General features: G+C 50.4%; 1 protein-coding gene across 3 annotated transcripts in view; it reads right to left on the bottom strand.

The window, feature by feature from the left end:
- MGLL (monoglyceride lipase) overlaps positions 1-25,261 on the bottom strand; it is a 135,999-nt gene that overhangs the window by 79,723 nt on the left and 31,015 nt on the right. For all 3 annotated transcript variants that reach the window (XM_017885030.1, XM_017885031.1, XM_017885032.1), the window contains exon 3: positions 13,628-13,734. In XM_017885030.1, coding sequence (XP_017740519.1) covers positions 13,628-13,734 — 107 coding nt within the window. The remainder of the gene's footprint in view (positions 1-13,627; positions 13,735-25,261) is intronic.

The raw sequence follows: 25,261 nt of genomic DNA, 5'->3' as shown, positions 1-25,261 counted from the left end.
CCCAACAGTTCCCTGACTCTGACTCTCCCTTCTCCCTTTGGCATTTCCTTTCCCCTCCCCCGTACTGAGATATCCTTTCCTCTCTTTTTCCTACTGAAGCTCCCTGTCCTGTCCATCCCTCCAGTTCTCCAAGCCCCGATGCTCACCTCCTTCAGGGAACCTAGTGCATCACTAATGTGTCTACCCCTGGCCAGTGATTCTAGGCTGTAGTGTCCATCAGAGTTGCCTAAGGGCTTGCTAAACACTGACTGCTGGTCCCACCCTGGAGCCCAAGAGTGTGCACTTCCCACAAATCCCTGGGTGGTGTTGCTGCTATTCCTACTGCTGCTGGTTTGACCAGAACCACACTTTGAGAACCACTACCATACTCACAGCCCCTCACATCGAGAGATGGTTCCTTTCAGCTCAGCATATGGAGTCTCTGGGTAAAACTCTGCTAAAAAGAATTGGATTGTCAGGCCAGGAGTGATGGCTCATGCCTGTAATCCCAGCATTTTGGGAGGCCAAGGTGGGCAGATCACCTGATGCCAGGAGTTTGAGGCCAGCCTGACCAACATGGTAAAACCCCATCTCTACTAAAAACAAAAAATTAGCCAGGCATGGTGACGTGCTCCTGTAATCCCAGCTACCCAGGAGGCTGAGGCAGGAGAATTGCTTGAATCCGGGAGGCAGAGGTTGCAGTGAGCTGAGATCGTGCCATTGCACTCCAGCCTGGGCAACAGAGCAAGACTCTGTCTCAAAGAAAAAAAAAAAGAATTGGATTGTCTTTGACCATAGGCTTCCTACAAATCAATTTTTAAACAACTGGCATTTCAAAAGTTCAACTAACCTGCATCACCTAGACATTGCCCTCACTTAGTTCCATAGTCCACACTGAAACCCTGTGACAGAGGTAATGCATCCTCCCCATTTCTCAGATGAAGACAGCAAGACCCAGGGAGGCTGGTGAGGGGGAGGCTGCCATCGCAGCTGAGGTCTTCTCCAGGTCCAGGGAATACTGGACCCTGAACTGCTGGCCCGGGTGGCTTAGCCCCCAGGGACTGAACATATTTAAGTAGCAAGTGAGCTCCAAGAGGCTGCGAGTTGGTATCTGTTTGGTTCAGCATTTCTCCAGTGCCCAGACAGTGCAGGCACATAGTGAGTTTCAGTAAATACTTGCTGAGTGGAGGGAGAGCAGAGCAGCCTCCTTGCCTCCACTCCACATCACCCCACCCCCGAAGCACCATCAGAGTCCTGGGGGTCTGTCCTGAGGATGGAGCGGGGCTCCTGTGAGCACTCAGCTCAGTGCCTGGCATGCGCCATGACTGCTTTCCTCTTCCACCCATCATCTCAACATCAGCCAGCCCTTCCCCAGGCCACTCTGCCACAACAGCAATAAGGTGCCTCTCTTCATAACTATCCGCCCTTGTGGTTAACAAAGAGCTTTCATAGCTAGTTTCTCATTTAGAATCAGAGAATTCTAGAAGTGGAAGAAACTTCCTAAATCCTCAATCTCCTGGGCTCAAGTGATCCTTCCACCTCAGCCTCCCAAGTAGTGGGGTCAGGTGCACGCCACTGCATCCAGCTAATTTTTGTATTATTTTTGTAGAGACAGTCACATCCTATTGCCCAGACTGGTCTCAAACTCCTGGCCTCAAGCGATCCTCACACCTCAGCCTCCCAAAGTGCTGGAATTATAGATGTGAACCACTGCGCCTCGCCCTGAAAAAATTTTTTTGAAGTGAATCCTTTAATCAAATGAAATCTTCTATAGAAAAAGAGCTGAGTGGCCCTGCATAAGGTGGGAAAGAATGCGGTGCCCAGCCCTCTCGGTTTCCGGGACCCTCCCCACAGCCCCTTGGAGGATATAGACTCTCCAGGGCAGGTCTTGTCCACTCCAGGTCTCTTCACCTTTCAGAAAGAATCAAGATAGCAGGAGGGAGAGTGCCATGCCCAAGCCATGGTGTGGGTTGGTCAAAGAACTAAGGCATGAGGGCCAGGTGCAGCTGCACAAAGGGAGTCTTGTAAATGAACAGTGAATATCTAAGAATAATGGAATAGACTCCAGGAGGCAGGGCTGTATGGAGCAAAGCCAGGCCACAAAACCCTGTTGGAGTCTTTAAACAGCTTTAACCACTTGGCCTGTGATCCAAGGTGAGAGGCTCAGTGACTTGCCCAAGGTCACAAGGCTGGTTGCCCAGGGTTACAAGGGTGAGTGCCAAGGGTCACAGGCTGAGTGCCCAAGGTCACAAGGCTGAGCACCCAAGGTTATCAGGCTGGGTACTCAAGGTCACAAGGGTGAATGTTGAGGTCATAAGGTTGAGAGCCCAAGGAAAGGCTAGGTATCTAGGGTCACAGACAGGGTGACCAGGGTCACAAGGATATGTGTCCAAGGTCACAAGACTGAATGATTTATCTATTTCCTCTTTCCCTTTATGCTGCTTGGCCCTAATTAGGCCCCAGAAGCCTGCTTAAACCCCCATCTGCCTATGTCTCAATCCTACGATTCGTGCTAGCCAAGCCCATGTAAGCAGGAACCACAATTGCTCATTGCCTCAGGCAGTTACCCTCCCAATCCTGCCTCCCTGAAGGCCTGGCTCCCGGACCAACAGGAGCAGAGGCAGCTGCTCTCTGCTCACCGTGAGCTTTGTGGCCCCAGCGACCATCCTCCCTCTGGTCCTGCTCATCACAAGGCAACCCTTTACTATTTCTGCCTTCCTCCAGTTATGCATTTTATTTTATTTTTTGTGATAGGGTCTCGCTCTGTCGCCCAGGCTGGAGTGCAGTGGTGAAATCACAGCTCACTGCAGCCTTGACCTCCCAGGCTCAAGCGATCCCAAGTAGCTCTCAAGTAGCTCCCGCCTCAGCCTCCCAAGTAGCTGAGATCATAGGCATGCACTTTTAAGCACTGCTAACCCTTGTGTTTTTTATAGAGACAGGGTTTTGACAGTTGTCCAGGCTGGTCTCAAACCCCTGGGCTCAAGCAGTCCTTCCCCCTCAGCCTCCCAAGGTGCTAGGGTTACAGGAGTGAGCCACCATGCCCGACCTCCTCCATTTATCTTGAAAGGTTTTCATCTGCCTTAGGAAGAAGACAAATGTCCACCACTGGCTCTGCATCATTCTAGGACTTAGTGCCATACTTACCATCTGCAGTTAACTCAAGGGGCATTTGAAAATTATAAAGAGAAGCCCTACGTTAATTTTAATCCAGGGTAGTAGAACACCAGGGGCAGCATGTATGTGGGGAGCAGACAGGTGGGGGACCTCAGCCTGGTGGCAACAGTCCTGGCTGTCTTGGGAAGGACTCCTCCTGGCCTCCATGAGGTTCTGTTTCTCAACACAACAGTGGTGCAATGGTGGGTCTCACACCAGCGTCTCTCAGGGCATCTGAGCCTCGCATTTTCCTACCGTCCCTCAAAAAGCAAAAGAGGTGTCATGGGAGGAAGAAAGAAAACCTGTGTTTACCAAACCCTAGGCTCCGAACCAAGCACCCTATATACTTCACCTCATTGAATCCCTGGGATAACCCCAGCAAGCCTTATCAGCCCTACTTTTTCAACTTAGGGGATTGTGCAGACTTGCCAAGGCCACACAGGTAGTAAAGGATGAAGCCACAATTCGAGGCCTCATCTGTCTGGTTCCAGAGCTCCTGCTCCCCCAATCTCTAAGTGCAGACAGCACGCTGCATTGGTAGTTCACTTCTGACAGCACCCCACAGGCTGGTATTTGTTAGCCCATTTTACAGATGAGGAGTGTGAAGTCCAGAGAAGTCAAGTAACTTGCCAAGGCCACAGAGCAAATTAGAGCCAAGGTCTGTCTCTCCAAAGCTGAACCTGTTTCACACCTGTGCAAAGGCTGGTGGAAGGAAGGTCACGTGAACTGTCCTGCACGCTACTGCATGCCAAGCACTCCCACAGCACTCTTGAGGGAGTAGCCTGGCTGCTCCTCTTACAAGCAGGAAAGCTGAGGTTCCCGTGGGGTTAAAGCCACAGACTCCAGCTGACCCAGCAACTAGGGAGAGGCTGGATTTGCAGGGGGCTCTGTATGCATCCAAAACTCTGCTCTCTGCTGTGGTGTGAATGTTTGTCTCCCCTCGGAATTCATGTTGAAATCCCAACCCCAAAGGTGATGGTGTTGGGAGGTGGGGCCTTTGGGAGGTGATAGGTCATGGGGGCAGAGGCCTCATGAATGGGGTTAGAGGACTTATTAAAGGGGCTGCAGAGCTCTCTAGCCCTCTTCCCACCATATGAGGACACAGTGAGAAAGCATCATCTATGAACCAGGAGGTGGTTCCCTCACCAGACACAGAATCTCTCAGCACCCTGACCTCGGACTTCCCGGCCTCCAGAACTATGAGGAATAGATCCCTGCTGTTTCCCAGCCACCCAGTCTAGAGTGTTCTGTTACATCAGCCTGGGCGCACTAAGGCACTCTCAGCAGATTTGAAGGCAACAACTGGGCTCCAGCCTGGGCTGGTTTCCTCCCAGGGTTACTGAGATGGAATGAGATGTTTGAGGAAGCCCCTTATAAACTGTGAGGTTCTGTGCTTGTGAATATTGTTATTTTTGAGGGGCTCAAGAATGCTGTGGGCTGCTGCTTAGAGACCAGGGTCCCCACAAGGGCCCAAGTTCTAGACCCCTTGAACTCTAGAGCCAGACAGCTTGGGCTTGAATCTAGGCTCTGCCACGTAGCAGCCGTGCCACCTTGGGCAGGTGGCTTAACCTGTCTGTGCCTCAGCTTCCTCAACAGTAAGAGGGGGACAACAGTCTTGCCTCCTGGAAGTGCTATACGGACAAGTCAGATAAGGTGGGAACACATAAACACAGTGTTGAGCACATGCTGGGGGCTCAGTACTTGTGTCTTCTTAGGACAGGCCATGGGGGTCACCACAAGACAGAAGAGGCCTAGGCAGGTGGGGTGGATACAGGCTGTGCCGGGCTGGCTCTGGACCAGGACAGCGTGATGGGGACTTGTTAAAGGACTGCACCTGCTCTCATCTCACTGCCTTAAGTGGCATCCACAACATGTGGACTTGGGGGAGGGACCCTGAGACATCGTTCAGTATGATGCAGGCTAGAACTCAGCCTTCCGTTTCTAGAGGCAGATGTCATTACAAAGAGACTCAGACTCGCCACTGTTGGGCCTTCCCTGTCTCTCACCTCTCTGCCAAATCTTGTTGCTTTTATCTCTGCGTCTCTCCACTCTGCTCAGGCCTCTTTATTCCTAGGGTCACCACCCAAGCTCATGGCTCAGAGAGGTCTCGTTGACACTGCCACACAGCACACAGCAAGTCCCTCCCAGCCTGGCGGCCCAAAGTCCTCCCCACACTCCCTGTCTTCGCCTTGCAATCTGTCTTCACGCAGCAGCCTCGGGTCGTTCAGAAACCACACACATCACAGTATATTGCTCCCCTGCTTGCAGCCCTCCTTCCAGTGGCTTCCAACATCCCAGAGCAGCCTCTGCTCCTCCTCCTTGGGCCCATAAGGCCTCTACCCATCACTGCTCACTGCATCCTGGCTTGCTGGCAACCTGGGAGCACCCTGCTAGCCCCTGCCCCCGGGCCTATGCACTGACTGTTCCCAGCTCTAGACTCCCTCTGCCACCTGGACCTTGGCAAGAACGGGTCCAAATGACTGCCACAGCCTCTTGAAAGGCTTCCCGAACTGCTGGGCAGAGGGAGCCCCTCTCCCTGGCAGCCTCTTGCCTCCCCTGCACTTGGCAGGACATAACATTTCTCCTTATTCACTCATGTCTGCCTGGCTCACTGCTGGACTTCTGTGCCTAGAACAGTTAGGAGTGCAGTTGGGCACTCAGTGAGTATCAAAGAATGAATGAAGAAGAGTTCCTTCACCTGAATGCTCTTTCTCCATATTTCCCTGTTCAGTCTCACCTCCTTGAGGAAGCATCCTTTTGAAGTCTGGGCCAGAACTTTCTTTTTTTTTTTTTTCTTTTTTCTTGAGATGGAGTCTCGCTCTGTCGCCCAGGCTGGAGTGCAGTGGCCGGATCTCAGCTCACTGCAAGCTCCACCTCCTGGGTTCCCGCCATTCTCCTGCCTCAGCCTCCAGAGTAGCTGGGACTACAGGCGCCCGCCACCTCGCCCGGCTAGATTTTTGTATTTTTTGGTAGGGACGGGGTTTCACCGTGTTAGCCAGGATGGTCTCGATCTCCTGACCTCATGATCCGCCCGTCTCGGCCTCCCAAAGTGCTGGGATTACAGGCTTGAGCCACCACGCCCGGCCCAGAACTTTCAATAGCTGCAATGTCTCCCTGCACCTTGCTTTGCAGGTGAGCTGGCAGGTGCTGCATGTCTAATAGATGCCTGGCATTGTGTATGGTTTTTTACACACACTCTCTCAGGGGTCCTTAGCAGCAGCAGCAGCAGCATCACCCCCGGCGGCCTGTTAGAAAAGCATATTCTTGGGCCCCACAGCAGACCAACTGAATCTGAATCCTGGGGTGGGCCCAGCCATCTGGCTTTCAACAGGCCTTCCTGGAGATGCTGCTGCCACTGGAGTTTCAGACCCTGTGCTATCTCATTTCATCTCCACGGCCACAGAGCAACCTTGTTATTATCACGGTCATCATTTTACAAATGAGCAACTAAGCCGCATGGAGGTTTTTGTTTTGTTCAACAAAGAGGCAAATGACCTCATATCAGAGAGGGCACACGAACTCATATCCGAGGTTTACACCAAATAAACTCAACAGACTTTCATCAAAGGTGGAGCATTCACTATGCTTAATAGTGAATGAAGAGGGAAGAGGAGGAGGCAGGGAGAGGAAGGGAAGGAGTTGGCAACAGCAGAGACCCTGCGGGCCTCAGGGTGGCATGGTCCACTCTCCCACACTCTACGAGTTGCAGCAAGTTCACTGTCACCCACCCTCGGAGTTGGGCCCCCATGAACTCTTGAAGCCTTAAAGGGCAACTCACTCTGTTATTTTAATTCTCGTATTTATTAAGGCAAGAAAAACGGTTAATGCATTTTCAAACGTTTCAAACAAAAATATATTACTTGTAACCGATGGCAGTTTATTTTAGAATACTTCCAGCAAGAGACCTTGACTCAAATCTGTCTCCCTGGATGAAAAACACTTGTATACAATTATTCCCCCTGAATTTCCTAAATACTCTTCTTCTGACTGGGTAGGACCCACCCGCCTAAAAGAACCGCGCTTAACTGCCGCCCACAGACATTACCTCAAAACTTCCTCTTCTCATGTGCCCCAGCTGAGTTAAAACACACACACACACACACACACAGCCCTCTTTAACACTTTCCCTCAAATATTTGCAGATAATTAATTCACTGTTAATCAGTTGAGGATGGTTCCTTTATACTCTGTAAATACAGAGGAGGCTTCTCTGGCCCCAGCAAGTGCGCTTGGAGCCGAGCATGTACGTTAGGAAGTCAGGAGGCTGCTCCCTGGGGGAGGGCCCTTTCCAACAGGAATGCAGGCCTGCTGGCGCCTTCCAAGGTGAAATGGGCCTCAGATTCCTGCCGTCTCTCGCAGCGGCACCTCCCGGGTGGGGCCGTGTGTGCCCTCCTCTTGGAGTCCTCCTGGCCCCCTGGGGGTGAGACGGGCCCTTCTGCCTGCGTGGAAGGCTGAGGGGTTTCCAGTGAGTCACTGCAGCAGCTGGCAGACCCAGGGACCAAGAGGATGCCAGCCCCGGTTTTCTCCCTGCTATATTTAGGATGTTGCAGAAAATCCCATCTTCTGGTGTCCCCACCTGTTCACACATGGCAGCAGCCCCTCTGTTTCTGTCTGCCCATGCACCTCTCCCTCATGGGCCCTGCCCTGGGGCCCCTCTCCTGAGAATCTCCAAAGTCTCCTGGTGGCCTTCCATCCTTCCAGGCCCCAGAGTCCTTCCCAATAAATCCTGTCTTCACCGGCTCCAAACTGTGCCTGTGTGGCTCCTCTGCTTGGTGGTGGTTCTCAACCTGGGCTGCACACGAGAATCGCCTCGTGTATCTTTTAAAATCCTGATGCCCAGGTCACACTAAAGACCAACAAATCAGGATCTCTGAGGGGTAGGGGAGGGGGAGTCCAGGCTTAAGGATTTTTTGACTCCCCAGTGATCCTGACCGTAGCCAAGGTGAGAATCATGGCTCTTAATGATCGGAGCCCTTCTTCCTGCTGACAAGCTTCCACTCTCCCGACAAGACCTGGCCACCCTGCCGGCCACCCTGCCGGCCCTCCAGGCACTGAGGATGCCTTGAGCCCCAGAGGTGCCACACCCCCGTCCAAGCTGCTGGCCTTGTGGTGCCTCTGTCCCAGCAGTGCCTCCACGGCACTTACAGGCTCTCCACCTGCTTGGTCACCAGACTCAGGTCCAGTGGCCACATTGCTGGACCCTCTCCTCATTGAGGGGACCCGGCAGTGCCCTGCTTACATGGATACCTCAATGTGGATGTTCTACCCTTAATATTTAAAGCATTTCTGGTCTGATCTATTTCAGCTTATAAACTCTTCCAGTCATTCAACAAACACTGGTGATGCCTCCACTTCCTGCTCAGTCCAGGAATGGACTGCGCTGTGCAAAGATGACGAGAAGGTTCTTGGGGGAGGGAGACAAGTGAATGGGCAACACAGTGTAAGACACTGTCTTTGCCTGCCTGCAGTAGCTGCCTTGGCCTAAAGGAATAGTTCCCACACAGGATAATACATGCTATAAAAAGCTATGCCCTTAGAGAGGGACTGCTGGCTTTCTCTGGGGAAGACAGGTCATGTTCTCATTAGGACAACAGTTACTGTGTCCACGCATTTCTCCTTGCTTCACACCTCACCCAGAACAAACACCCAATTAGGAACTTCAATCAATACTTATTAATGATGTCAATACTAATAGCCTTCACACCAAAACCTTCAGAAAGAACACAAGGATGGGTGAGAAGAAAGGAAACCCTGTGAGTGAGTTGAAATGCCCAGAAAATACATAAAGTAGAAACAACTGGGGAAATGATCATTTAATAATAAACCTGGGAGTGTGGGGTGGCAGAGACAGATAGCCATCAGTAATGTCCATCCTCTGTGTCTACCTTACCAACAGAAGTTTCTGTTGTTTGGCTCAGTAGTTAACAGATTACAGTTCCTGCCTCCCTTGCAGCTAGGCAGAGCCCTGTGAACAGCGCTGGTCAATGTGGTGTGGTTAGAGTCTTCCAGGATTTCTAAGGAAGGTTTGCGTTCCTTAGAAATCCTGGAGCCCAGCCCTTTTTCTCTGTCACTTCCTGCTTCATCTACCTGTTAAAACATGAGGCCGGAGGCAGTGCCCACACAGATGAAAGCCACATGCTAAGTAGTACCAGCTGAGCAAACTACAGATGGAACCCTGGGCACTGATGGTGCCATGGAGTCCTTGCACCTGTCTCAGACGTCACGTGCCCTGGAAGAACATGAAACTTCCCTTTGCTAACACATGTGCAATGAGAATGGGTCTGCTTGACTATACAGCCACAGGTTCCTCACTTATAAAATGGGGATAATAAGATTAATTGTTATGAGAAATTAGAGATCATATGAGAAAATTGCCCAGTACAGAGCCTGGCATGCAGTTGACACTGAATAAATGACAGGAATCACAATTTTCACTGCTGGCAAGCTGTTCAAACCCATGAGGTCATTCTGTACAAATTCTGAGGTTAAAATGGAAAACAAAGTTAAATTAGATGCTTATTGAACATGACTGTGAGCCCACCAATCTACCAGGCATGCTGGAGACACAGCCAGACTGCCACAACCACAGTGCCTAGAGGTTTCTGTCTGAACAGTGAAATACTGTAATGCATTGAGCAACGAGACCCATGGTAGTAAAATCAGTTAGCGTCAGATTTACAGAAGCCAGTGTTTCCATAAATTGTGTCATAGAAACTGGCAGTGAAACTACCGTAGGCAGCTCTGTCTACTTTGTAAAGCATTTTCCTGTCTATTGCTTCACTGTATCTTCAGAACAGCCTGTGCAGGCCTGAGGGGTGACCCAGCCCACTCAGGGCAGCCACACTGGGACAAGAACCTAACTCCCAGCCTCAGTCCTGCTGGTCTTGCTCAGAGCCCTGGGGTCACGCCCACCTGGGTACACAGCACAGCAGCCGGTCTACATTGTAGCTGGAGGGGACTTGGACAGGGCAGAGTGAAGGGGAAGAACACAGCACACACTGCTGGGCCCTTGATGCATTATCTCACAGCAATCTGTCAAATAAATGCCCTGACATTCTCCCAATATTTGCTTTATTTCAAATTTTTTTTGAGACAGGATCTTGCTCTGTACCTCAATCTTCTGCCATAGGACAGCATTATCTTGCCCATTTGGTAGATGAGAACATTAAGACTGGCGATAGTTAAAAAAGGTCCAGATCACACGGCTTGGACTCCCTGTTGAGTGGGCCCTGGACTGGGTGTATTAGTGTCTGAGCCCTTTTGCTGTCTGGGATGAAAGCTGCAGTAGCATGCTTCCAGCGACACCCTGGAGTGCAGATGACAACATGGCTAAAGACATCGGAGGTTTGGACATTGGAGCCCGGAGGTGTCATGGGCCCTGCAGCAGTGTTTTTAGTTCTGTTTTTAGTTTTCAGTGTATCTCCAATGGGCACAATAAATACCCTGAAAGTCTCCCAATATTTGCTTTATTTATTTATTTTTCTTTTTGAGACAGGATCTTGCACTTTCCCCTCGGCTGGGTACAATGGTGTGATCATGGCTTACTGCAGCCTTGAACTCTCAGGCTCAAGTGATCTTCCCACCTCAGCCTCCTAAGTAGCTGGCACTATAGGTACATACCATGGTGACCAGCTAATTAAAAAAAAATTTTTTTTTGTAGAAACGGGATCTCACTCTGTTGCCTGTGCTGGTCTCAAACTCCTGGCCTCAAGCGATCCTTCCACCTGAGCCTCTCAAAGTGCTGGGACTACAGGTGTGAACCATTGCATCTGGCCTGCTTTATTTAAATTTAAAAGCTATGTTGGGCTGAGCATGGTGGCTCACGCATGTAACCCTGGCACTTTGGGAGGCTGAGGAGAGTGGATCACCTAAGGTCAGGAGTTCGAGACCAGCCTGGCCAACATGGTGAAACCCCATCTCTACCAAAAATACAAAAATTAGCCAGGCATAGTGGCAGGCGCCTATAGTCCCAGCTACTCAGGAGGCTCAGACGAAGAATCCCTTGAACCTGGGCGACGGAGGTTGCAGTGAGTTGAGATCACGCCACTGCACTCTAGCCTGGGTGACAGAGCGAGACTCCATCTCAAAAAAAAAAATAAAAATAAATAAATAAATAAAAGCTATGTTGGAAAGAATGCAGTCCGCATAGATCTCTGTAGGCATTTGTGCCTGGAAACATTGGTATACAGTAATACATTTTTTTCTTAGAAAAGTCTAGACAGCTGTGACTGTAATGGAGCAGCGCAGGAACTTACATAACCTCAGCAATGCATCAGGAGACACACCGTGGATTCCAGGCCTTATTAAATAAGAGGGTTTGCTGTTAAAATGCTGAACAGTGAAATACTATAATGCAATGAGCAATGAGACTCATGGTAGTAAAATCAGTATGCGTCAGATTTAGCATCCATTTGCTCCTCTCCCTCCCCAACCTTCTCAGGAAGTTTTGACCTGGGTTCAAATCCTTCCTTCTTCACTTACTAGCACATTTCTCAGCAAGAAGGAAATACAGCCAAGATCACGAGCCACCAGTACCTGCATCACCAGCCTGCACAAGATCCCCGAAATGGCAGCCCACTTACTTGGCTTCCTTCTACTAAGCAAGCCACAGTCATTTTCATCCATAGACAACAAAAGTCACACATGCAAGCCAACAGGGTTCATTTCTTGAATTAAACACTTTCCTTAAACACTTGCCAGGGAGATTTCCATGAGTCATTCAAAGAGCTTGAAACAGGTGAACACCAACAACCACTTTCGTACTATATTTAGAATGTCACAGAGAGCTCTGCCTCAGCTTTAGATGTTATTCTGGAAACATCAAAGGTGGGCTGTTTCTTTTCTCCCTTTATTCTAAAAAAGGAGGCTTTTAAAATTGTTTCTCCAAGTGCCACAGTCAGACAAAATAAACAAGGAGCAACATTTACTTAATCCCACAGATTTGGCCAAGTTTTATCTGATAAGAAGGTGGTTAGTGCTAAGATACAAAATAGATTCTTGGGACTCTAGCTGCATAGTACAAATATTTTTTGCCTTCAGGATGTCTCTAGAACATAACGATGATGAGTGTAACAAATTTTAAAGGATGCAAATGCAATAGGAAAAAAAATTCCTATCTGAGGCTTTTACATGTAAGAAGTAACAAAGTTAATAATGACACAGTCCCCGTACTAAAAGCCTCAGAGATAATCCTCAAATATCATTCCTCAAACAGTCTCACAAATATTACTGGGACAGTTTGCAAAGCACTAAAGAACGTCACAACTATGATAAGAAAGAATTAGTCAATACTGTCAGTTACGAGGACGCTTGTATATATCCAGCTGAATAAGAGCTCCTGGCAAATCACATTTGCAGCTCTTTACCTACAGAATGTCCCAGCAAGCTTTTCACCTCCCGTGCAGCTTCTCCGTACAGATAAGGCTTTTCTGCATTTACAAGGACTCCCAGGCCTTTGTCACTGCTCCCCTGCCCCTCTTTCCAGAGACATCACTTAATTATTATCAATATTCAAATCAGATAAAACAGAAGCAACATTTCTGGATCTGGGCCACAATTATAGAATTTTACAATGAAGCTTTGGGGAAATCACCGTGTTTAGTCACAGGGAAGTCTTAATTTTAAAAAGTGTTAGGCAAAGAACTAAACTGGGAGACTTCCCAGCCATAGAGAATGTTGCAAACATGATTATGAAACTACGTACTGACTCAGGCAACGATCACTGGATTTTGACGGTTGTGGATTTTGCTACAGGACAAAGAATCAAAGACCTGGCCTGGGGTTGTGTGTGTGTGTGTATGGATGTATGTTTATGCATGCATGTATATGTCTATATGTATGTATGAATGTGTGTATATGTGTGTATGTGTGTGTGCACATGTGCATGTATGTGTGTATGTGTGTTTTATGTGTATGTGTATAGGTACAGGTGTGCATGTGTGGGTATGTATGTGTGCATGTGTATGTGTGTGCACATATGTGTATGACTATATGCATGGGTGGGTGTGTGTCCCTGTATATGTATGTGTGTTGGGTTTTCTTGTGACCAATATGGCCTGTTGAGGCTTCTACTATTCTCCTGGTCTGAAATGCTTGGTAAACCTCGTGTGGTTAAACCGGGATTTACATTGCACTTGAACTGACTACATCATGTCCATTTGAGGGCACTTGGAGAAAAACCAGGGCCCATTTTGAGAGAAAGCACTTTACAAATGCAGGAAAGAATTCCTTGGCCTCGGGTAAGTTCTGAGATAAACATATCCAACTTTGTTTTCCAGTTGAGGTTTCTAATCAGCCTGCATTCAGTCTCAGACGCTACAGAATCTGCCCCTCAGACATTTTTTTTTGTTTATGTAACCACATTTTTTTACTTAGAAACATCCATGGGGAATAGAAGAATTGAGAAGGAAGGATGCTGGCGGTGAGATGGACTAGAGAGGGAGATCTCCAAATTGTCAGGGCCCGACCAGCTCTGACGGTGCCCTGGGACACTCACCATGGTCGTGGGCGAACACCAGCAGGTCCAGCCCCATCAGCATCTGAGCCAGCTCTTCATAGCGGCCACAGTGCTCTCCGGCTCCGTGGGACACAAAGATGAGGGCCCTGGAGGGACGAGAAGGGAGCCTGGTTAGGAAAGCCCAGATGGGGCTAGGCGTGGTGGCTCACGCCTGTAATTCCAGCACTTTGGGAGGCTGAGGCGGGCAGATTGCCTGAGCTCAGGAGTTCGAGACCAGCCTGGCCAACATGGTGAAACCCTGTCTCTACTAAAATACAAAAAAATTAGCCGAGCGTGGCAGTGTGCGCCTGCAGTCCCAGCTACTTGGGAGGCTGAGGCAGGAGAATTGCTTGAACCCAGGAGGCAGAGGTTGCAGTGAGCCAAGATGGCGCCACTACACTCCAGCCCAGGTGACAGAATGAGACTCCGTCTCCAAAAAAGAAAAACCCAGATGGCTGCCACTGTGCTGCAGCAGCACCAGAGCTTACACAACCTCAGCAACACCAGGAGCCACACCACGGGCTCCAGGCGTTGTCAAATTAGAGGAGTTTCTGTTAAAATGCTGAACTTCAGAGTCACGCAGAATGGAGCCCAAATCCCCGCTCTTCCTGTGGGCTCCTCAGGCAGAGCTCTGGTCCCATGAAGTTTCATTTCTTCGCCTGTAACATGGTAAGAATAGCATCACTCTGCGGGTGCTTGTGAGGCTCATGGGAGCTAATCGATGCCAATGGCCCAGGCAGAGTGCTGGCGCGTGGCAGGCAGGTCCTACACCACGGTCTGCTTCCTCCCTTGGGGGCCAGTGCGGCGGCATTTAGATTCCAAACTATCCAATTTTCGAGACCTATATTCTTAGCAGAAGACCCACGGAGAGCTAGAGTCTCCTTCAGGCATGGAGTAAATGCCATGAGGGATACCCACCAACTTCTGCTGCTGCTAATGGTGATGAGGGGAGAGAGGAGGGGGAGGAGAACAAGCTGCCACCTTCCTATTTACTATGCACCCGTTCCTCTGCAAGTCCACATGCAAGATTTCTAACCCTTCAGTCATCAGATGATTTATCTTCTTTACAGATGAGAGTGAAACGCATAGAGGTTAAGTCAGTTGGGCCAGGCAAGGTGGCTCATGCCTATAATTCCAGCACTTACGGAGGCTGAGGCAGGCAGATCACTTGAGACCAGCTTGGTCAACATGGTAAAACCCCATCACTATAAAAAATACAAAAATTAGCCAGGCGTGGTGGCACACACCTGTAATCCCAGCTACTTAGGAGGCTAAGATTGCAGTTGCAGTTGAGCCAAGATTGTGCCACTGCACGCCAGAGCGAGACTCTATCTCAAAAAAAAAAAAAAAAAAAAAGAAAGTTAAGTAAGTTGTCCAAGTCACAGGGCAAGTTGGCAAAACGCCATTCATAGTATGTTACCACTGGCTTTCTGGTCTCCAAGAAGCTGCTGTAGGGCTCAGAACACAAGCCATGGAGTCAGGACAGATGTTGCCTCGGTGGAGGCCCCCAGTGCCTCATCTGGCAACCTCTCCTGGGCCTTTCTGCTTGGCCCTGGCCTCTCCGCACACCCCCGCTGACCGTCACTCTGGTTCCCCTGCTGACTGCCTGCTTCCTAATGCCCCCACCTAGACGTCAGCCCACAACCCTCTGAGGACTGGACCCCAGAGCTGTATCCCAGCCGAGCGACATGAGCAGGGGCCCAGCTGAGGACACAGACCCCTCATTCTACAACTGTGTTCTTCCTATGACTCTTTTCGGCCAGGTTGTGTAAAGGCAGAATGGCACCAGTTTGTTTTATGGTGCTTCAATTAGCCCCATTTTTCAAATCACCTTTGCCATCTGTCCTTTTCCTTTTCCTTCCTTTTCCTAAAACAGCAGAGGAATGTTCATGCCTTCTTCACTGCTCCATGGAATGCCCAGCCACCTCCACTCGATCAGATGTGTACTTGTGTAAATGACACCTGCCCGCCTCACATTTCTGGGGTTGGCTGATGGGATTTCTTTCCTGCATTTCCCTTGGCTACTAAGGAGCATGGCTGGAACCTCTAACCAGTCAGCATCTTCCATCTTCAAAAGCGGCTGTGCTTCCAGAAGGGATAGCTTAAATACTTTAACCCCCTTTGGGAGCACAACCACTGCTGTCATAATTCAGGCTACTGTTAATGCAGACAGACAAGTCGTTGAGCTGGATCATGCAACTCTCCAGCCTCTCACTGCAGCCAGGGGCCACCCAGCAGAAAAGGACTTCGGGGTTCCATTTAGCAACCAAAGAAATGGCACAAGACATTGCCATTATGCCTGGAATTGCCTGTCAAGAGAATCCAGCACCAAGTCAATATGTGCAAAAACATGTAGTCTCTCACTCTACAGCAATTCCTTCTAATCCAGAGGTTTTCAACTTTGGCCACATATTGGAGTCACCTGGGGAGCTTTCAAAAAGGCTGATGCCTGGGTCCCATTCCCAGGGGACCTCTGGGTTTAATTGGTCTGAGGTTAGAAAAGCTCCACAGTGGCTCCGATGTACAGCCAAGGTGGAGAAGCACCTGTTCTCATCACAGTGTTGAGCTTAGGCCATGGTGCTGCTCAGAGGCTAAGTGGAACTTAAGCATGGTGAGAATGCAGCCAATCTCCCTGGGGGGTATGCTGGGTAGACCACGGGTTCTAGCCATAAAGGTTGACCGATATAGCCATCCCACTGCAGGCGGTGGGGGCCACTGCCACCCTTCTCTCTACACAGGAAGAGCCCGTTGGCAGCACCTGCAGGCTCAGTCTTCGACAGCCCCACACTTCCACCCCCAGGCCTGGTTAGCACCCTGAGAACCCATCATTGGACACCTGGACTCATTCTGATCTTCAGCTTCTGTTGTGGTAAGTAGGTTTCTCCTTAGTGCCTGGATTCAGATCCTTCCTGGACCCGGATTCTGATAACCCAATCTCCCCTTCCCCCTGGCTGCCATATTTACATGTTCCCAGGACCTTAGTGTGTTTTGTAAATCTGTCCAGCAAAGTGAAATCAAATCACGTTACTCTTCTGCTTTAAGCCTTCCAGAGACTTTGCACTGCAACAGAACAAAGCCTGTCTGCCTCTGAAACACCTCTTCCCCTCTGCCCTGCTCCCAAGTTCCGAGGCCTCTTTTCTGGTGCCCAGATGGGCCAGGTGACAGTGTGCTGTTAAATGTTTAACAACTGGGGGTGGGGGTGGTCCTAGGGTTCCTCCGCCCACTGCAGTGCCCAGGGCAGAGCCTCCTGGAAGCCCGCCTGTGCTGTGCTTACTGGCACCAGGGTTTCCACGTGCTTCACCTCACCCCCTGTGAGCACACCCCTCCTCCTGCGAGACCTTCCGCCTCCTTCCCCACACACCTGCTGCAGGCGGAGCCACTGCTGCCACTCCTTCCTCTCTTCAGACCTCTTCCCAGCCTGGCCCGGCCCTTCCCAGCTTCCCGCCCTGTTGCCATGAACACAGCCGGCCATATCCTGAGCTATGTGTGTCTGCATTTGTCTCTCTGGGTAAATGGACAGACCCCAGCTCCAGGCTTCCTGATGGAAGGTCACATTCACCACTGGATGCTGGGTGCTGCGTGGAAGCTTCCCCTTCAGGGTTTTACAAAACATTGTGCTTCTATTTCTGCTCTAAAAACATACATGACTGAGCACTGAGAAACCCAGATGTGGAGGAAATGCACATCCCAGTTGCTGGGAGGCTATGAACAGAGAGCAAAGTTCAGCCAGAACAACCTGGTTGGACTCCCAGTGTGACCACGCAGGACCCTGGGCAAGTTGCCTGATGGCCCTCAGCCTATCTCCTTGGTGTTGAAATAGAAAGAATGTGATGGCAGCAACAGTGGGTCCTACTTTCCTTCAGCTGAGTCTGCAAATGTGAATGAGAGCTTATTATGTGCCAGGTCCCCGGGACACTGAGATGAACAAACAACGTTGTCCCTGCCCGCACACAGCTTGCAGTTGCTCAGCAGAGAACACATGTGTGAGTGTGTACTGTGAGGAGCACTGTGAGCACCACGAGAGGGTCGACAGATAAGGGAGCCTGACCTAGACTCCAGGGAATCGCCAGGGAAGGCCCCTGAGTGTCTGAGTGACTGGGAGCTGTCCTGGTGCAGAGGTCCTGCTGGGGACACACAGGTGTGCCTATTCCAGGCACAGAAGGAAGGCCCTGAGTCCAGAACACCGTGTGGAGGAGGAAGGTGAGAGGTGCACAGAAGGCTGGGTCCACAGCCCCAGGGGCAGCAATGGGGCGCTGGAGTTCTCCTCTGTGCAGAGGATGGTACTCAGCAGGGCAGCAACCTGATCTGACTTCAGCTTTGTGAGGAGTGCAGGGCTGCTGTGAATGGAGTGGGAGACGAGAGACAACATTCATCAAGGGGCTGACAGGGCCCTGAACAGGTGCCAAGGAAAGTGGTTGGTTCCTGCCCTTCCTCCCTTGCCGGTCTGCAACCTCAACAACACGCAGCAGCAGAAAATTAGCAGAGCCATTTATGCAGACAAGGCAATACCCACAGCAGCAGAAATTAGGTTGCAGAGGAGGCTGGCTAAGATCTTTTTCCTGGAACTTCTTTAACTGCTGCAGCCAGTTGGGAGCCAGTCGTTCAGGGAGAAGGCAATGACTGTGGGAGGGGCGCCCAGCCCCAGAAGCAGATGGCCTGCCTGGCATCCAGCCCCGGGAGGTGGGGCAGCTCCCAATAAAGCACACGCAGCCCTGGAGATGAACAAGCCGCAGAGCCTCTCAGAATGTACAAACCTGGCTACTTTATCCTCTCCATTGAAAAACGAATGCCCCCTTTATGCCTTTGTTCGTTAATCAGGTGACCTAACCTCTCACCTGTGCCTCAGTTCACTCACCTGTGAGGTGGGGACAATCCCAACACCACCCGCCTCAGAGAACAACGTCACAAGGTAAACAAGGAAATGCGGATGGGGCAGGGGTCTTGTCTGGGCTAACGAAAGCCCCCATCACTGTCCGCTAGGAAGCCCTTTGCTCCAATGGCACAGGTGAGCCACTTGCCAGGTGAGTCACTTGCCATGTGGAGGTGTGGGGTGAAGCTCTGGCCCTCCCATGAGCCAGTTCCTAGACCTCCGTGGGCCTCAGTTTCTCCACCTGAGACACAGGAACACTGCAGCCTCCTCCCAGGGGTTTGGAGGTAAAATGAGACAATGTGTGTGCACGTGCACCGAGGCCCTGCAGCTCAGGATCCAGGCTTCTGCCTTCATGACCATCTGCTCTGCCTCACCTGCCTCCTGCATGAGGAGGAGGATTCGGGGCCAGGGACAACTCACATTCTCATGGTCACTGCCAGCCCCATGGGCAAGACGCCTGCAATACACCAGCAGCCACGACTGCCTTGAAAGGCAGAGACCAGAGCTGAGATGAAAGGGGTTCACCTCCACCAAAGGGGCTGGCCTGTTCTGGCCAGACTCTGGACTTGGCTGGACTTGTTGGCCCCCGACTGCTCATCCAGAGTGGGGATGACGGTGCCTCCCTAGGAGGCCGCCAAGAGAATTAAAGGGACAGTCCCCTAGAGCACGCGGAACGGCCAGCACTGAGGGGAAAAAGCTAGCCTCCTTCCTGCCTGACCTTGTCGAAGCAATGCCAGGCTCCCTTAAAGGAAGAATGGAATGCCCAGCTGAAGGAACGTTCTGTTCATTTTCTTAGAAAAAATCAGGAAAATGAATGTTTTGTTGGAGGAAATGTATGGTCAGAGGGATACAGTGTTTGTTCCTACCACTAGATGGGTGGGGATGCCGCCAGTCCTGGGCGAGGGGAGCCTCAGGGACACTAGTCCCATGACCCTTGGGGTGTCCTCGCTGGAGGGGCAGGAGCATCGCCTGCCTCTCCAGGGCAGTGCCTGTTCTTGGTTCTTGCTTATTCCAGAGCATCCCACTCATTCAACTGGATCCCTCACTTCATCCTCCACTTCTACCAAACTCCTTCCTGCCAAATTTTATGACTTTGACAAATTTGACCAGCACGTCTGCCGTCGGGGCTGCGTGTGGGCTTGTGAGAGTGAGTTGGATCCCTTTCCAGTAACTAAAGCAGGAGCATGATGGCTCTGTGGAAGCCCAGATCTAACTTGTCCTTCCTTTTGGAGTTCCAGGGGGCTTTGGTTCCTCTCTGTCTCTGGCAGGGCTCCCGTAGCGACAGTGTGCAGGGGACAGAAATAGAACAGAGCCAGTGAAGGAACTAAAATCTCACAGAGGAAACTAGAAATAGACTTCTTTGTATAATAAAACAGATCAATAACGCCTGCCTCTCAGGGAGGGCCTTTGAGAGGACTGATTGAGAGAATTTATGGAAAATCACCAGCATGCTGCCTGGTGCAGAGTTAGGCATTAAATAACAGCCAGGGCTGACAGCTGACAGACACCTCAGCCAGATACAGGTCAAAGTGTGTTATTAACTCATTTAACCCTCACAGCACCCCCATGATGTGGGTACTCTTATTTCCCATTTTACTGATGAGAAAAGTGAGGTCCAGAGGCTGGACAACTTGCCTGAGGTCACACAGCTAGTAGGTTTTGAGCCCAGCAGAATTTTAACTCAGCCAGGCCGGCTGGTAAGTCTGCCTTCTTGATCACTATAATTAAACAATAAGACAACACCATGTAATGGTCAGGTTGTGCCCCAAAGGCCCCTCACCCTGACCAGCTTATCCTCTCTCTGGTCGCCTGCCCCGGCACCCCTACCCTACCCTGTACTCCAACCACAGGGAAGGACATGTGGTTCCTCCACACCCTGCCTCTGTATATGCTCCCATGATTGGGCAGAGGCCTGTTCTTGCCCTCTGTGCACTCTGCAGTCCTTCCACACTTCCCCAGCACTGAGTTAGGTGCACCCTCCTGGGGCCCTGCGATACTCTGTTCATGGCTCGTATCCAGAGTTCATTGTCTAGGGTATGTAGACCCTGTGTTCTTTGAGAAGAGATCATGTTTTATTCATTCATCCTGGTGTTCTGTCCCTGGCAGCCGGCACTGCCTCTGCTCCATGAATGCCGAACGAACGAATGAATGAAATACATCAGAGATAGGAGAGACAACTGTGGGCTGGAACAGTCATGAAGCATTCCTGGAGGGCTACAGACCACTCCCACAGTGCCCAATGGTTTTGAAAGCACTCAATGCCCCAAGTTAAATCCCTTTTTGCTTTGCCTGGCTAGAGAGGCTTCTGATACCTGCAGCTGAACCTGGTTATTCAAACACTCCAGTGGAGAGGTGGGAGTTCTTTTGGGCTCAAGAGGGGTGGGGGGATGTGAAAAGGGCATTAAAGGTGGGGCAGGAGGGGGTGGAATGGCAAGGGACACAATGCCCTGAGGCTCGTGGTGGCCAGGAGGAGCTGGGTGTGAGTGTGAGCAAAGCCCAACCACGGTGGGAGGAGCCGCTGTGGATCATCCCCTGTGGGCTCAGCTTCAGGAGACCTGGGCTAGAATGTGAAAAGGCCCAGGACCCATCTATGGCTGGAAGGAAAATTTGAGATTTGGGAACACAATGGGAATTAGACTCATCATCCCTGACACCCAACACAATCTTAGCTTCTTCTTAAAAGGCATATTTTGGGGTGGGTGAGGTGACTCACGCCTATAATCCCAGCATTTTGGGAGGCCAAGGTCGGGGAAGACTACTTGAGGCCAGGAGTTTGAGACCAGCCTGGGCAACATGGTGAGACGCCATCTCTACAAAGACATTTTAAAAATTAGCAGAGTGTGGTGGTGCAGCTACTTGGAAGGCTGAGATGGGAGGATCACTTGAGCCCTGGAGATGGAGGCTACAGTGAGTCATGATCATGCCACTGCACTCCACTCCAGCCTGGGTGACAGAGCAAGACCCTGTCTCAAAAAAGAAAGAAAAGAAAAGAAAAGAAAAGAAAAGAAAAGAAAGAAGGAAGGAAGGAAGGAAGGAGAGAGAGAGAAAGCAGACCTTTAATAGAGGCATTTTTCAAGAAGAAAACAAAATTGTAACCATAATAAAACAAAGCCACAGCACAGGTAAGCATTCTTTGATCTAATACTCTTTCAGAATGGGCACAACTCAGACCCAGAACAACTTTACATCCAGCATATTTGACCACAAATGCTGCCACCCACCTCAACCTATGTATTTTTTTTTTACTATCATAAAACACGACAAATCAGAAGCCCTTGGTTACGCCAAGGTGGGTAAAGTGGCAATCACCCTGATTAGTGGTAAGTATGCTCGTTGATTAAGAAGCAGTATCCTGTGGGCTGGGGCCCTGGAATCAGATTCTTTGGACTTGAATCCTGGATCTGCCCCTGACTGGCTGCAGGCCTAGGTGACAAGTGACTCAATCGCTCTGTGTCTCAGTTTCCTCATCTGTGAAGTGGGTACTAATGGTAGCACCCACCTCCCAGAGGCTCCGTGACGATTACATTGGTAATGAGTGAAACATGAGCCCAGTGTGCGTCAGAGCACTCAACCCACATGAGCTAACATCGTCTCCCCAGATGTGATCTCGGCATTATGTAACATTCTAAGCCATTTGACAAATTAGGAATTGGGCATGGAGCTGTTAAGTATTTAGCCAAAAATGCACACATGCCAAGCTTGGAGGGAGGGAGATCTGATTTGAAGACCGCCTTTCTTAACCAGTACACTACATTGCCTGTCGTGGACAATTTACCCCCACTGTGACCTCATGGCAGCAGGAGATGAGATGGAGAGAGGTGTGATAGATTGGACAATCCTGAAATAAAGGCACTGTTAGTCCTTCCTTTCTTCCTTCCTTCATCCGTCAGGGGTTTACTAAGCATACTTTGTGAAGCCACCTCAGAATCCTGAGTTGAATGAGACCCGGTCCCCTGCCCTTAAGGAAGTCGCATGGGAAATAATTTCCCTGACTCCCTATTTTCCCATTAGCATAGCCTGACACCAGCCTGCCCCGCAGCCTCTTGCCTCCCCCACGCTGGAATGCCTGGATTTCTAGCTCAGCTCTCCTACTCAAGTCCAGCCAGCCTGCCCACTTCCTGAGGGACCCCAGTCTAGGGGCCTGATCCTTCTCCCGCTCACACTGACAGATCCCACCAGTTCCCCCGCGGGCTGGTGTGTGAACCTGCTCTGACGGAAATCCCAGGGGGTAGCCAGCCCCAGTGCGGCGAGGCCCAGTCCTCCATGTCACCCAGTCCTCCATGTCACCCAGTCCTCCATATCACCTGTGCCACTGAGACTGCAGCTGAGGTTGCACTGTGCCTGCCCAAAGTGCAGGCTTAGTTAGGGTGTGGCCAGCCCAGTGTCTGGGGAGGCTTCCTCTTCCTTTGGTGCAAATGCCCTGCTGAAACAAGTGGTCCCAGAAATAGGAGAAAACTGCAGAGCCTGACTCCCAAATTCCCTGTGTGAGGAGCTTTACTTTTCAGTATGAGCTTTCTTCAGATCATTGAAAGATTAGAATCCTAAAGGAGCCTGAAAGCTCCTCCCGCACACCCCTCTGTCCCGGGCACTAGAGGGCCACCCTGCCTCCTCCCCCCCTCCTTTCTTTCTCATTTCTTGCTTGTCTTTGAGCCATCCTGCTTGAAAGCTCTCTGAGAAGCATCCGCAGCCTCCAGGCTAACCACAGTCCAACTCACATTTCGTGTCCTGATGATTCTACGTGGTTGCAGTTGATTATGTTTTGTGTATATTGGGAGTATCTGTGCATCTCTAAGCTCCGCCTACCCTGACCCCTACCCGAAAAGGGATGGAATGCTTATTGAGCTAAGTGCTTTACATATGTCATGCTGTGGACTGAACTCCGTAATTATATCATCCCCAGCCTCCTCCCAAAACTGTGAAACAGGATGCTCAAATATTAACATGGGCTGTTTATCTCAGTTTTAAACTCTTGAGGCCAGGAGTTCCTTCCTGGCCTTTTATGGAAATTCCTTGAACTGCACTGGCTCCCTCAAGGCAAGAGGAGCATGAATCCTTTAATATTGCAGCATCTGTTGAGCGCAGTGACTCACACCTGTAATCCCAGCACTTTGGGAGGCCGAGGCGGGTGGATCGCCTAAGGTCAGGAGTTCGAGACCAGCCTGAACAACATGGTGAAACTCCATCTCTACTAAAATACAAAAATTAGCCGGGCATGGTGATGAATGCTTGTAGTCTCAGCTATTCGGGAGGCTGAGAAAGGAGAATTGCTTGAACCCAGGAGCAGAGGTCGCAGTGAACCAAGACGGCACCACTGCACTCAAGCCTGGGCAACAGAACAAGACTCTGTCTCAAAAAACAAATGAGCAAACATGCAGCGTCCCCACCCCCAGAGGTCACTCACTAAGTTCAAATCTATATGTCTAGGTCTCTCTCTCTAGAAGTTTACATCTGTCAATCTGGCTTTCAGATACTTGTGTTAAATCAACCCATTCACTTTTTTTCATGCCCAGACCAACACTACAAGCAGAAGTCCATTGCTGTGGTCCACACATGCACCTCTAAGATCTGAGGGACAGGGGTTCAAGAAAGGCTGGAGTAACGGCAACGGGCTTGCTGTGTGATGAACCCTGCCTTGTTATTTGAGAAAGTCACTCACAGCCTCAAGTGTCTCACTTGGAAAACAGGAATAATAATCCCTGCCTTGGTGGGTCGCAGTGGCTCACGCCTGTAATTCTAGCACTTTGGGAGGTCAAGGCGGATCGCAAGGTCAAGAGATCAAGACCATCCTGGCTAACATGGTGAAACCATGTATTTTGTAAAAAAAAAAAAAAAGAAAAGAAAAAAGAAAAGAAATCCCTGCCTTGCAGAAAAGCTTTGAAGATAAAAAGCCGCTGGTGGGTACCAGTTCACTTCTCTTGGCTTCCTCTCCTGCGTGTGCATGTTAGGGTTTCCTCAGTCAAGCCACTGGAGACCATGCAAAGCTATGCAGGCCCTTGGGAAGACTGCTCCAGACAGCCTCTTTAGACACATGGCAGGTTTTCTGGCCTGTGTTTTGCTTTTTAGCACATCTCGTTCCCATGAAGCAGGCACATCTGGGCAGAAACTGATGGGTTCCAATCCCACCCAGGAGCCATGACTCAAAATATTTTTTCTTGGGAGCAATGATGTTGATTGTCAGCCTACCTAAGTCTGAAGGAACTCTCCATTCCTCCTTGGCTGTGAGCCAGATGGAACTCTTCCCAGCTCCAACATGTGAACCACAGTGGCTCCACCAGAGAAATTAAGCGATCAGAGTGGACCCAGGCACCTGGCAGAATGGCAGCTGCCCTGGACTTCGGCTGACTCAGCAGCTCCCAGGCCACATTCGGGTCTCACTCTGTAACTTGCATGAGTCTAGGGAGAGGCAGCGAAGGGCCTGGCTTGTCAGAATTGCCCAAACTGGAAGTTAAAAATCCCCAATTGGCATAAACCCTAATAAGTCAAAACATTAGAAAAATAGGTTGTGTGTGAATATAATTTATTTTAAGAATGGGCCGGGCGCGGTGGCTCAAGCCTGTAATCCCAGCACTTTGGGAGGCCGAGACGGGCGGATCACGAGGTCAGGAGATCGAGACCATCCTGGCTAACACTGTGAAACCCCGTCTCTACTAAAAAAAATTTAAAAAATTAGCCGGGCGAGGTGGCGGGCGCCTGTAGTCCCAGCTACTCCGGGAGGCTGAGGCAGGAGAATGGCGTAAACCCGGGAGGCGGAGCTTGCAGTGAGC

This window comes from Rhinopithecus bieti, unplaced genomic scaffold (genome assembly GCF_001698545.2).
Source record: "Rhinopithecus bieti isolate Rb0 unplaced genomic scaffold, ASM169854v2 scaffold_13262, whole genome shotgun sequence".
Lineage (NCBI taxonomy): Eukaryota > Metazoa > Chordata > Mammalia > Primates > Cercopithecidae > Rhinopithecus > Rhinopithecus bieti.
This window is presented reverse-complemented; position numbering and strand designations above follow the sequence as displayed.